The 14,886-nt window shown below is 25.6% G+C and overlaps 1 protein-coding gene across 50 annotated transcripts in view; it reads left to right on the top strand.

The window, feature by feature from the left end:
• The window catches only part of LOC107995100 (calcium-activated potassium channel slowpoke), a 122,940-nt gene that overhangs the window by 74,587 nt on the left and 33,467 nt on the right, over positions 1–14,886 (top strand). For 17 of the 50 annotated variants that reach the window (XM_062079896.1, XM_062079918.1, XM_062079917.1 and 14 more), the window contains exons 10-13: positions 45–200; positions 595–707; positions 12,857–13,012; positions 13,497–13,573. In XM_062079896.1, coding sequence (XP_061935880.1) covers positions 45–200; positions 595–707; positions 12,857–13,012; positions 13,497–13,573 — 502 coding nt within the window. Of the gene's footprint in view, positions 1–44; positions 201–594; positions 708–4,939; positions 5,053–12,856; positions 13,013–13,496; positions 13,574–14,094; positions 14,131–14,886 lie in introns of all 50 variants that reach the window. The other 33 variants (XM_062079923.1, XM_062079921.1, XM_062079904.1 and 30 more) reach the window with 5 other exon arrangements.

Here is a 14,886-nt window from a genome sequence, read left to right as displayed (position 1 = left end):
TAATATTCGAATAGGTTCGAATAATTCGAAATTTTACGTTTCAGGCCTACTTACTAAACATTCCATCATGGGACTGGAAACAGGGCGACGACGTGATCTGCCTGGCCGAATTGAAGCTGGGCTTCATCGCACAGTCCTGTCTAGCGCCGGGTTTCAGCACAATGATGGCCAATCTTTTCGCCATGCGTTCCTTCAAGACGGTCAGTAGAATGTCGTTCTAAGGACGACAGAAAAATCTGCCGATCTTTTTCATCTATGCATGTGTGAACAAGGTTCCTTAGGTTTTTTCATGGTTCACTTGTTCACAGCGACCTCGCGATTTTTATTAATTCTTATACAAAAAAATAATACGTACACAAAATATCATTCTGTTATTTTTATCTCGTTTTTCTCGTTTTAAAATCGGTCGAAAATTATTTTTTAATATAAAAGCTGCCTTTTTATTCGCTGCATTTTGCTTTAAATTATCCATGTTGAAAAATTGAAAAAAACCGTGAAAACGTAAGTAGATTGGTGTCGCTGTGAACAAAAGCGCGAATCCGTACATGCATAGGAGCGTGTGTAATTTAGAAATGGTTGGTTGATTGGTACCAGTCACCCGATATGCAGGCTTGGCAGAATGACTACCTTCGTGGAACTGGAATGGAGATGTACACCGAAACACTGAGCCCTACCTTCATTGGAATGCCCTTTGCCAAAGCCACTGAGTAAGTCGGTCCATGACCAATCCAACATCCAACAGATACCTGCATATCTGATTCAAGAGACGTGATCTGTGGTTCCGTTCGTTTGTGTCGAGTCATTGCGTGTATATATATATACATTATATATATCCATATTTTGCATTAACAACGCATCTAAAACGCGACAAATATTTTATCGAGTCTGTATTAGACTCGATCTGAATTAATAAATAATTAATCACTAATTAGAAGAGTTACTCGATTCGAATAATTTGTTAAATTTGAGAAATATGTAGAAATGATATATCTATTTGCCAGATTAATTTAATATAATTTTATAGAAATTTAATTTTTTTATATTATTTTATTCTTTTATATATTGAAAATAGAATTTAATAATTTTGTTCGATTATAATATCTTATCTATTATATAATTAGATTTTTATATAATTTTATAATAATCTTTTGAATACTTGAAATATTTACATTATTATAAATAATAATACAAAACGGAATCACAATATTATTATAATTGCATTCAAGTAATACAACAAAAATGATAAATCAAAATGTATGAACAATTATGATAGAAGAATACGAAAGTAATTCTATAATTTTACTTTTCGTTAAATATATAAATGTAAAAGATTTTCTCTACATCTTTCTCATCTTTCGACTCCTCATTATTCATATCATCGATCTCTATTATTTATTCTATTTCATATAATTAACAAAAATATTGATATTCATCTAATTATTTCCAGTTTTCTGTTGAAACAATGAATAATATAAAATACTATATTAAATTATATTAATATTATATTAAAATCATATAGAAAACATGCTCTTGTTCAAAAATATAAATAATAAGGATATGTTACAATTTATCGAAAATATCGACGAACTTTTCACTTATTTACATTATTATGTTCAAATATTATTAATAGTATTGTACTAGTTCGTTTGAAAATTCTCAATTTTGTCTCAGAGTAATAAGGATTCCGGTCGACCTCGGTTCTTTTTGTGTTCACGTTAACGACGACGGAATCACTTGGAGAAGGATTCGCAGTCTCTTGAATCGGAACGAAAAAAAGAAAAAAAAAAAAGAGAAAAAAAATAAAAAAAGGATGAAGCTTCGCCTCGCCTATGTCTTTCACTACGCTCCACTCTGCTATATACATTATATGGATTATATCTACATCTATATATTTATACTATACATGAACGTATTAACTGTATATTGTACAGTACCGTATCTGTGCTCTACACCTAATCGATGTAAGCCACCTCTAATCGCTTCAGTAACGTTTTTTGTATTTTTCACTCTCTTTCTCTGTCAGTTCTGCGCACGGTTTGAAGTCGATCCGATTTATACCGTGATTCGCAAAAAGATTTGTTTCAAAAGAATTTTATATGAAAAAAGGATTTGTGTAAAATTTTACTACGTGCAAAGCAGTTTGATTAAATAATCGATTTAAAAATAATCATTTAAGCAGCATTTTATTTGGTTAATTCTAAAATTCTAATGACATAAGAAATATATTAATATATTTAAATATTTCTATTCTAATTTATTGTTTCATTTTTAATTTAAAATTTCATCATATACTGCAATATATTAATTGAAACTTTTTTAATATCTTTTCTTTTTGTTGATTACAACAATATATATATTATATATATAATATATATATAATTTTTTAAAAATTTCATAATGAAAAATTAAAAGTTATCTATACATCATGTAATTAAAGATTTTACATTAAATCCTTTTTTCTATTTTGAAATCGTATATTTTAGAAACATAATTTGTAAAATAAAACGTGATTTTTATGCTTGAATGCTCCACGGTATCGATTGATTCGAACGCTCACCGTACGTATAATAAAAATTTGCAACAACGACAAGCATAAACGGCAACTGGATGATTGGTAAGCATTAGGAATTATAGCTAGTAGGTATCATCTCAATCTCGCTTAGTGATTCGATCAGTCTTAAAATTCCATATATGAGAATCGAAGGTACTACTTACGTATGCAGTGCTTGTTACTTCGTGTCAGTGAAAAATTGTTGTTGGTCATTACCAGTTCAGGATTATATCTATCATAGATATGTGTAGTAACGAATATATGTTGCATAAAATGGTACTTATTTGGTTATATTTATAAAAATATTGGCCTTACGATAGATAACAAGAATTTTTCAATCGGTCAAGATTGTGTGTAATAATAGTGGTTAGGTATAATCGTATACAATCGTAGTGTGATGTTCGACAATTGTACGAAGATTAGTATACTTTTTTTCCTGTAAATATCCAAATTTCGTTCAACAAAGGTCAGTAAAACAAAAAATTGTAATAAAAATAACTTATCTGCTCTGAGTTGTCCATTAAGAAAAAGGGAAAGAAACAAAATATAAAAGAATTAAACAGATTACATAGAACGTAGATAGATTTCATAGAATATTGTTATAAATTTTTATTAATCAAATTTTATTTCCAGAAAACTAACTTAGATAATTAGAATATTCCTATACGATTTCGAATCGTTTGTTATTCTTGGTAAATCTTTCTCTCTATTCGAGAAATACCATGCATGCAGGGTATTTCAGAACGAATAATAAAAACATGCAGAACGTGATTCTATGCGCTATAAATGAATCGAAAGAAAAGAATTAAATTGTTTCAAGGTTTTCGAGTAAATTAAGTTTGAAAAGTATTTAAGTTTAAATGATATTGTCTGATTTCTGATTGAATACGAATGAATAATGGATAAGATATTATAAATGTAAAAATAAACAAAATAAAAAGGAGAAAATTTTTTAATTTGGATATTAGTTTCTAAAAAAATCGAATTTGAAAATTTTTTTAATACATAAGATAATTTCTTAAGTGAATATAGAACATTCGATTATAGATCCAAATTAAATCGAAACAATATATTATTTTGATCACGAATTTTTCATGTAAAAAATATAAAAAAAAAATTGAAAATTTTACCATCAAAATCTATTCAAAAAATACCAATCCTAAAAACCATATCCTTGAATTCACTTTTGTTTCATTCCGATATCTGAATCGATTGTCAAGATATGGAGACTCAAAGTGTCTATAATGCTTAAGATAGTGCTGAGAATATGAATAAACCTCGTGACCTACATTTTTTCCTGAAAATGCATACGTTCTTTCAAGAATTGTCTAAAGTTTTGGATAGATCAGTGCGAGAAAAAGAGAATCGAGTAAGAGATAAAGATAGAGATAGCAAACGATTAAAAATTACATTTGTTTTTATACGACGATATCTCGGGAAGTCGTATCGGAATAAATAAAAAAGCATTTTAAAGAGCAAGATTCCATGTTTCTAACGATCTTTCATTCGTCGATTAAAAGTCATGATCTTCGGACTTATAGCGATTTAAAATTTTATTAATTTTAATAGAATTTAATAGATTTGTAAGATGAATTACGTGTGATAGGTGTGTTTATTTTTGGATAAATATTCTTTATAACGATTTTATTAATGATATGTTGAAGACTTTAAGTTAGTTCAAAGTAACTTGGATTTTTATTTATTCGATCAAATTTAATTATGTTAATAAAAAAGTAAAAAGAAAGATCTTTTCTTTTCGATACACTTGTACGAAGTAAGCTTTTGGACTTGATAATCATACTTTCCTTGAATTGGCCTACATTCATCCGTGAAATTTACCGATTTCTTATCGATTTTTAGTTACTAAAGAGTAAAAAACGTAGCTTTCTTGTAATTTTAATATCAAAGAATTATTAAATTTATCCTAACATCTATAACCAAATGTTCAATCTCAATTTTCAAAACCAAACTATTCTACTTTTTATTTATTTTCACACGTAATAATATCAACCTATTCGATTCAATCAACTTCGATCGAAAATTTACCAATTTCAATCATACTTTAAAAAGAAAAGAAAAGAAGAACTTACTCTTACTCGAGAACGAAGCTCAAAACTCAATTTTCATTCTCTCCTTTTCGACTCATTTTTGCGCCTAGAATTATCCATTTCGTCGGCTTGATCACGTATCCGTGCTGAGACACTCTGCACATCTATTTGACAGATGAATGATAATCGTGCGAAAATTGGTGTTATCCTATCTTGTTTATCCTGCACGACGAGATGCGGACCACGAGGTCAGCGTCCTTCCTCGTGTCAGGTTCAGTCAGTTATTTAGATAGATTATGAAAGGTTTGATGACGTGGGGCTTGATTGGTTGGTGTTTCAGTCGCCGGATACTCAGGCGTGGCAGAATGATTACCTGCAGGGCACGGGCTGCGAGATGTACACGGAAACCCTCTCCCCGTCCTTTACCGGGATGACATTTCCCCAAGCCAGCGAGTAAGTTCTCGCTGTCATTGGTTGTCACACGTTGCAAACAATTTTTATCAACATACATATACATACATACATACATATATACATATATACATACATATACTCAAGATACATCATGCATATAAACATAAATACGAACGAAACACGTAGCGATCGCGTGGTAAAAAAAAAAACGATAATTGACAATAAGATTTTTACATACACGTGCAACATAAACTTGGACACATTCGAAAAATGAACATTGATAGTGCGAGATTTTTGTTTCTCTGCCTGTTTTTATATAATTGTTGATCTCGCACACTTTTTAAATGTACCTCATCGGTGTGAAACGTGTACATATACATATTATATACTATATTATTGATTACGAGATTACAATTGTCACCCTTCACCTCGGTTTTATTGATTATCCCTTGAAACATGTTTTTTTTTCTCTCATGTATCGGGATCGTTTTTCTTTTTTATTTATTTATTTTTTTTGGCTAGTGTAGTTTTTGTTTTGTTTGGTAATTTGATATTTTGAATGTATCTTTGAAATTTTTATATATACATACACATACACACACACACATATATATATGTGTGTGTATGTATGTATGTATGTATATATATATGATATTGAGCCGATCGTTTGAATAGTAACGTTTGTTATTTTTATTTTTTTTTTTTTCTTTTTTGTTAACCAGCTATCTCTGGTTTTCACCACCAATTTGAACAATTTTGCACCAATTTTTTTATATTGCGTGTAGAAGTAATAGTGATGCCAGATCGATGCAGATTTCGCGACAATTTATACGAATACAATAACTCTCAAAATTTTTTTTAAATATTAAAATTTAATTTTATTACATATCGTTTTCAAAAATTTTTTTTATTTCATTTATAGCTTTATAAATTATCTTGTTTCGATCAAATATTTGATTTAAAATAAATATATCATCGTTTAAAGAATTCTAATCTTTAAATATTAATTTAAATACTAATTTGCTTTATTTCTGCATTCTAGATTCAATACTAAAATAATTTATGTAACATATTACAACATGTATTCTGCAATTATTATTTGAAAATTGATTAGAAAATAAAATAATTGAATATAAGAATTAAAAAGTTATGAAATAACTCAAAATCTTCTTTTAATGAAAATTTATTTAAATCTTTAACATTTGAAAAATTTTGTATGGCGAAATCTGCATATCATCTATTTAAGATTGTATTTTGTTTTCTAGTAATATTTTTACGGCTTCAGTATAAAATAACGAAACATTTTAAAAGAAATATATTATTTTTAGCAATATATTATAATAATATATTCAATTTTATCTGGCATATATTTTTGATATTTTATGCATACATTTTTTTTAGGGATATATATATGTATATAATATATACATATACATATGAAGAAGGGTTTTCTTTCCATTTTTATTCTTCTTCTCTAGTGTGTGTTCTTAGTTGTAGCCTTCTAATCTTCTCTTAACAAAACACGTTCGTTGTACACGCATGCCTGCTGCTCTCTACTTTACATCAGATGCATACATTTTCGGATGTATAACATATTCATACGAATTATAGAAAACCTCTTGAACGAGCTCGCAGTTTTACATTTCAAGTAGGTTAATATTTAATGTATTTTATAAATTCCTTATACTGTATAATTCTTGATAAATCTGTGATAAATATCGTTGAAACAAAAATAACTAATACCTTTTAAATATATTTATTAATATATTATTATTAATATATTATTTTCTTCAATAATATTTTTTTATGTATCATTCGTATATGTGTTGTATATTATAATTCGTTGATCAAATTTTAAATAATATGAAAAATATATAATAAATTTGGGAAGTTGTTATTATTATTATTATTATTTTTACAACAACTTCATTGCCTTCTAAAAAATGCGCATTAATAATTTAACTTAACGATTTTAACGATACGTAATAAAATATACTTCTCTAATTTACTACACAATATTCCTTCAATAATGGAAATTCGATTGGACAATTTTAATCGATAAATACATAAATACATATAGCCTGTATAATTGATTATGTGTTTAAAGTTGTTTCTTTTCTTCTGGAAATGGAATATGAAGAAAATTTATTTTACTATTTAATTTTATCAATACATAATTTCTTTCAATTTTCTATATTAAGCCAATTCTCATTATCGACTTTCTTTTTATTTTATTCTATATTCTCTTTCTCTTTCTCTTTCTATATTTTATTTTTCCATATTTTAAAATCTAATATTTTAAGATCTAATTAAATTGTTAATATAATATCATTTTATCGTTTTTCTATTTTTCATCTTTCTTTCTCTTTCGCTTTTCATAAGTATTGCTTTTTAATATTTCATCTTAAATTTTTTTTCTTTTTTTTTCATTAGAATAATATAATATATCTTGCTAGATGAGAAAAAGAATCGTCAATGGAAATTAATTAAATTAAAATTATTAAAATTAATAATGAACTTAATTTAACTAATCAACTAATCAAAAATTTGAAATCATTAACGTTTAGATAAATGAAATTTAAGAATTTAAGAAAAAATTAAATTAGATTTATGTTATTTCAGAAAATACTTTCATTAATTTTAAATTTTTAACGTGAAAAAAAAGAAAAACTGTTTCCAAATTTTTATACATATGTATATCTCTTCTTTTAATTTAGATGTATATTTATAAAAAGTTAATGATTTTGATTATCTCAATTTATAAAAGTTACCTAATACTGAAAGCTATTTGAAAAATAATTGTATTTCTATATTCAACAAAAAATTATTCAAATAAAATGTAAAATTAAAAATTATTTCATGATAATGAAATAATATAAAAAATGATCATTATATGATTATTTCAAATAAAATCTAATCACATAAAATTGTATATTATAATGAATTTTTAAATGTTTTATTTCAATAATGTCCAATGTATGAAAATGTATATTTTTTTTGTAAATTGTAAATTATATAAATTTACATATTTTCTATTTTTTTATGTAGTATTTAATGTTATTTTGTTTACTGTAGAATTAAAATTTAAATATATATCATTCTGCTAAAAATATTTTAGAAAAATGTTTTAAAAATAACAAATTTCGTGTTACTTTTATAAATAAAATTTTTCATATATTTAAAAATAACAGATATATATAATATAATAACAGATATAATAACAGATATATTTGATCAAAGTTTGTATCTTGTGTGTAGGTTTATTCATTATTCTATCCTTTAATATTTTATTTATATCTTTCAATATTTCTTTCAGTTTTCTCCAATATATTTCTTCAATATCAAACATTACTTTTAGTTTAATAAAGCAAACCATTGATTTTTTTTCTTTTTTTTTTGCAGTGCTCATTACGATAACATGTATACTTCCTATTATTTCTATTATCCGTTATCTGTTTTCTCTTCTTTTTTTTCTTTCTATTATTTCTCTATTATCTCTTTTCTCTTTTTTCCCTACATATTTTCCTTTAATCTTGATAATTTTGCAAATTCAATTTAATTTTCTGGTATATATATATATTTCAAGAGACATTATCACAATATTATCACAATAATTTTTCTCTCTTTTTTTTTTATCACTATAATTTGTATTTTAATTTTCATTTTAATTTTTTTTAATACTACGATCCTCCATTTCATGATTATGGATTCATCACATAACATAGAATTCTTCTTCAGAATATTAATTTACTGCAACTATTTATTTTCATTTCAATCTTTAAAATATTCTATGATATGTAGGATTTATTTTAGAAATTGATTATATATTTGAAAACAATAAAAAAGTAGATATATATTTATTTGATATTTTTCTTTCTTTCAACAATTATAAAGTTTGTATATCGAATATTTTTGTTTGTTTTGTTAAACTTTTTTTATTTTTGTATTAATACTTTGGTAAAATAAAATCTCTTAAGCTTTAACTGTTATATATTACAAAGTTTTCATAATTTTATTTTTAATTATCATATATGATGCTAACAAGTGTCTTAATTCTCAATTAAATTAGTTCTTTAAATTTTCACAAATAGTGGAATATCTCAGAATTGTAAAATCAAAGAGTTAATATATATATTTATTACTAATTTTACTAGAATAATTGAAGTACAACATATATAGTTAAGAATTTCATTGTATTAAAAAGAAATAATAATAAAATATTCATCTTATTTTTTTATATTTGCATTCTTTTGAATTATAGTGATTCAGTGAAAAAAAATATTTTAGAAATATCTAATATACAACAAAAATAGAATATATATTTATACAAACTTTCTTTATTACTTTCAAATATACAATCAATTTCTGAAATTCCACATATTTTGAAATATTGTATAATCTATTTTATTTTCATATTTTTTAAATTCCCTTCCTGAACATCTAACACTATTTTTCACCCATATTTCAAGCACATAGTTTACTACTTTTCTAAAGTGGTCATTCCATTTCTCTATCTTGAAACTCTCTTTCACTCCCTTTCCCTTTTTCTTTTCTTCATTCATCACTCTCTTCAGACGTTCTTTCCGTATCTGATCTTTCTGATCTCTTTTAAAATCTCCTCTATTTTTTTCTTCTTTTCCCCCTTTTATAAGCTACCATTTTTTTTTTCCTTTATATTCCTCCCCTTTCCCGTCCAACATTTCATCATCTCCTTAGCTTTCTTCGCTTCGGCCCACTTTTCTTAACACTCATTCCGACTCACCATTTTCTCCCTTTTCCGGTTCTGTCTTCTCTTTTTCCATCGATTCCTTTGTTGCTGTTTCCAAATTCTATGCTATTTTGCTTGTATCTTTCTTTCTTTTATCAAAATTTGTTTCACATCATAGTAATAGTTTCCTTGTGAACAACTGATAATTATTTACATCGAACATCGTTTTTCATCATTGAAGCTAAATATTTTAGATAAGATTAATTTTTGGTAAAAGGAATTAGATAAATTATACATTATGTTTGGTATGTATAGGATTTTTAATGTTACTGCTGTCATAACACATTGTACAATATTTCTTTGAATATTTAGAGATATTGATTTTTATATTTTACTTGTAATTGTAGTATTATATGAATTATGCACTATATTTATTGCACAATTAGTATTGCTGAAAATATTTTAATATTTTACTTATTTTGTAAATTTTAGATTTTAATCACTAGAAATATTTTTTTCTTGAATTATTAATTAAACTCTTAATTAGAAAATTTTTATTAATAGTTTAATTATGAAAAGCATGTAATAAACAAAAAAACAAAGAAACAAAATAATTATATATAATATTATTTACTATGTAAAATAATAAGTTGAGTAATAAATTTGTTCGAATTTCTTTAAAAAAGTCATAAATATTTTTACATAAAATTTATTTATTTATTATTAATCAAAATATATAAATAAATAATATAATTTGTTTTTTTTACTTTTTATTTTATTAATCATTTAATGAATGAAATAACTTAATTATTCTATGATATTTGAAAGTTTTTCATAAAGAATATTTTTTATTTAAATTGAAAAAAATTCAATAAAGAATAAAAACAAACTGTAATTATTTTTCTTGTATCATAAAAATTCACATTATTCACAATATACAATTTGATTTAATAATATTATATTTTATAATTGAATTCAAGTATTTGAAATTTTGTTCATTTTTATATAAATATACTTTAAATATACTTATTCATGCTTATTTACTAACACAAATAATATTTTCATAATGTTTTTTAAAATAAATAAATAAATAAAAATAAATTAATTTATTATTTAATCTGATAAATATGTACATCTGCATGTACAGTTTAATCATTGTAACTTAGAAGTTCATATTTATTACATATAATTATATTTCTATTATACTAAGGATATGAATTACAATAAATGATATAAAACGAAACTATAATGTTTTAAAATCTCTGTCAAATATAATAATAGAAAACTTTATCGATTATAATATATTAGGTTGACGCAAATTTTCTTGTCTTGATTAGACATTGCAAGACAGCACCATTTTAAAAGGTTATTTTCCCCAGCACTGCTATTTATGTATTATATAGGATTATTGATCTAAAATCTTTATCTATTAGTTTGCACATATCTGGTTTGTCATCATGGTTTAGTTTGTGTACGCGATAACATGTACAAATTATCAAATTTTATTATCAAATTCTACATAGACATTAGGTCTTTCTATTATAATTACGCTCTTTGGCATTTATATTTTGATACGTATGATAGTTACGCTTGTTGCGCTTAGGAGCAACAAGGACACTTAGCTGGTCTCTTTTCCAAGTTTTCGAATAGGCTTAGGATTTTAAAGTTATTAGTTTAGAAAGCACTAGATTTCTTCTATATATTTCGCATGAATTTCGAATTTATTAGACAAGTAACGATTTCGTTGTTTCGAATATTTCTCGAGTTACCGTTTGTTCAATTTTGCTTGCTTTGCATGCTCCTCTGATATTTTCATTTCTGGCCGAGGTGGCAGAACAGAGCGTCTTACGAATATTATTGATACGATTATATTGGATATTTATTTTTTGATTAAATTTTGTTGACAATTTTTCGAAGGGGGAAAAAATAGATGGATTGAAAACGCTCTGTAATGCTGTGGGTGTCTATATTACGCTATAATTAACATTCTATACTGTCCACGTGAAACTTTCACTTTTACATCAAAAGCATCCAAATACCCAAATAGACAGAATATAAATTACTAAATTTAAAAAAATAAAAAGTCTATTATAAAAGAAAAAATAAAATAATGGAAGCAAAACATAGAAGAGAAAATATTCTCTCTTCTATATGGAAGAAAATATGGTGTCTGGAAGCTTATGAATGCGATATATAAAACAAATATATATCTATATATAAATATTTTATGTTAGTTGTAATGAACTTTTTATATTTTCATCATATTAATACACATGTAAATATTTTTATATATTTCAATGCATATCATTAATAATATAAGATTTTGTTTTTCTATCTGTGAGAAATCCTGTAAAAAATTAGAAGATAAAATTTAAGTATAAACTCGAAATTTAGATTAATCATTAATAATAAAGTAGTAGATTCATATAGTAAATGAATTTTATATGATTCTATTTATAAATTGAAGGAGAATTCATATTATTAATTGTAAATAATTTAGTAATTATAAATAATAATAAGTACAATGATTAAATTAAAAATATAATAACGATGAAATTTTATATAAAATGAAATTATTAGAATTTAGTAGTGCTATTTACATATTTGTTACATTCCATTTAGAATTTCCTTTCACAGTAACTCTCCCATAATGATATTTATTATAGTAATATTGGATTAAAACATTTACAGAATATCTCAAGCTATTTAACTTAAACTATTAATTTAACTAATGCTTTATGCGTGTATATATTCATTTATTCTCTATTTATCATGCTTGATTATTCTTTATGTATTCATATATATAGTATATTAAAATCCATATTTTATAATATACTTTAACATAAATGATATTATTCTTATAGTTTATAAATTATATTATTTACGTTATATATTATTTTATATTTTCTTTCAAATATTTATTTAAATTAAATATATTTATTTAATTTAACGTTAAAACAAACTTAGTTTGCATTGATATAAACGCTTTGCCTATTTGTTGAGCACCTGTTCTCACCTATTATTTCATAATCACTATTTTACGCGTAAATGTTTCTTACTTGTGAGTAAAAGTAACTATGATATTGTTTATACATTTTTAAAGAATGTAGAATATTATGCAAAACTTTATCTTAGGTTATGCTTCACGAAGTTGAAGTTATTGCTGTTGGCAATCGAGATAAAGGGCGAAGGAGGTGGCGACAGTAAGATATCAATTAATCCACGTGGTGCCAAGATCGTAGCAAATACTCAGGGATTCTTCATTGCTCAATCTGCCGACGAAGTAAAACGGTGAGAATAAATTCTTTCTCTAATTAAATCATGAGGTTTAAGTGGAATTTTATCATAAATTTTCGCTCTAGGATAATAATCATAAATCTCTTTCTAAAATAAATCGTTTAATTATGGATCCATTTTTTAGAATATCATTTTTCAATGAAATTACATATAACGAAGAATATGATTATACCAGATCTAAAAAAAAATAATTTTCTAAATTAAAAATTAAATACAAAAATTTCATAATTTTAATTTTCTATAAAAGCGATAAACATTGAAGAATTTATAAAAAAAACAACTCTCGTTGATTTTTATTTTTTTCCTAGAAGAATAAACAATACTTTAATATTCTTAAAATAATATTTATTCAATAAATCTGATTTCTTTTTAAATAAAACATTATTACATATAATAAATATAGATATTACTTTAAATTATTTTATATATCTTTTATTATTAATAAATGACTAATCATTCTATATGTATATTTTTCCAGGGCGTGGTTCTATTGCAAAGCATGCCACGAGGATATAAAAGACGAAACTCTGATCAAGAAGTGCAAGTGCAAAAATTGTAAGTCTTTCTAGTCTAGTGATACCTCTTAACCGACAATATTTAATTCTTACTGAAAATTTTCTGCTATCGAATTTCTTAACCAAACTCCGAATTATTATCGAAGTTACTTTATATATACTATATATATATACGAATAATAATTAACGTAACATCTCTCTGTACATAGAGCGCGTTAAATGTGTCGAAAAAAAAAATATTGCGAATCACACACTATTCGATCCTTAATTTCGAAGAGCGCAACAAATTGCGACAAAATATGGATCGAAGCCTTTTTCGTGTGACTCGCAAAAAAAAAAAAAAAAAAAAAAGATAAACGATTCTTATATACGACTTTACATAGACTAACGTGTAAGACCAGACGAATCACACAGGAAGCTCTCTTTTTCCATGATATTCCTTCGCCCTTTCCTCTTTCTTTTTCTCTGTGTCCTTCTGCCACTGAAAGCCGTAGCAGTAATTACCGCGACAATTAACCAAGTGACATGGTTGTGACCATCCTCTTGTGATATATGATCTAGTGGGGCAGCAGCAGCGCTCCTGGGGCCGGGACTTAGGTAACGTCTCACACTCGCTCGCTTAGTCTTTATCTATCTCGTTTATGACTATCTCCCTCTTTATGTCTTCGTTCTTTTCTTTCTCCTTTGCCTATCTTTTTCTCACCTACTTATTTTTCCTCCCCATCTCTTTTTTCATATTTCTCTCTCTCTCTCTCTGTCTCTCTCTCTCTTCCTTTCTCCTTCTTTACTTTATTTTTGTAAAAATTGAGTGATTTTGATCCGTAAAACTAAAAAAGATTTTCAATGGATTTTCAATCAAGATTGAACGTTTCAGTTCTTATTTCCTCGATTTCAATTGTAATTATGTACTTGGTTTTACCCCTTGTACTCCCTTGTATTTTATTCGTTTTATTGCTCTCCCTTCTTCTCTTTTTCTCTATATATCATTGCCTCTTTGCATATTTCTGTCTTTTTTGTGTCTTAATTATGTGTACATATGCCTTCGAGTTTTTTAACCATTATCTTGCATATAAATATATATATATATATATACCAAGGCGGTGATGATGATGATGATGATGATGATGATGATGATTATGAAAATGGCGATGGGATGATTGCACCTTTTAATCCTCGTTTCAGAGACACTGTTCAAACGCGACTGCCTACAGTTGGGTATTTATTCGTTTTTCACGATTTTCGTTTCCCGTTTCCATATTCTATTCGTTCTCTGTTGCAAACGTCGATATATTTCGAAGAGAAAGTTGGCGAATTTAAGAAGTTATTTTTTTACAAGAATAAATATATATATTT

Source organism: Apis cerana, linkage group LG9 (genome assembly GCF_029169275.1).
Source record: "Apis cerana isolate GH-2021 linkage group LG9, AcerK_1.0, whole genome shotgun sequence".
Classification (NCBI taxonomy): domain Eukaryota; kingdom Metazoa; phylum Arthropoda; class Insecta; order Hymenoptera; family Apidae; genus Apis; species Apis cerana.
Note: the sequence above shows the minus strand (reverse complement) of the source record. Positions and strands in the feature narration are given on the sequence as shown.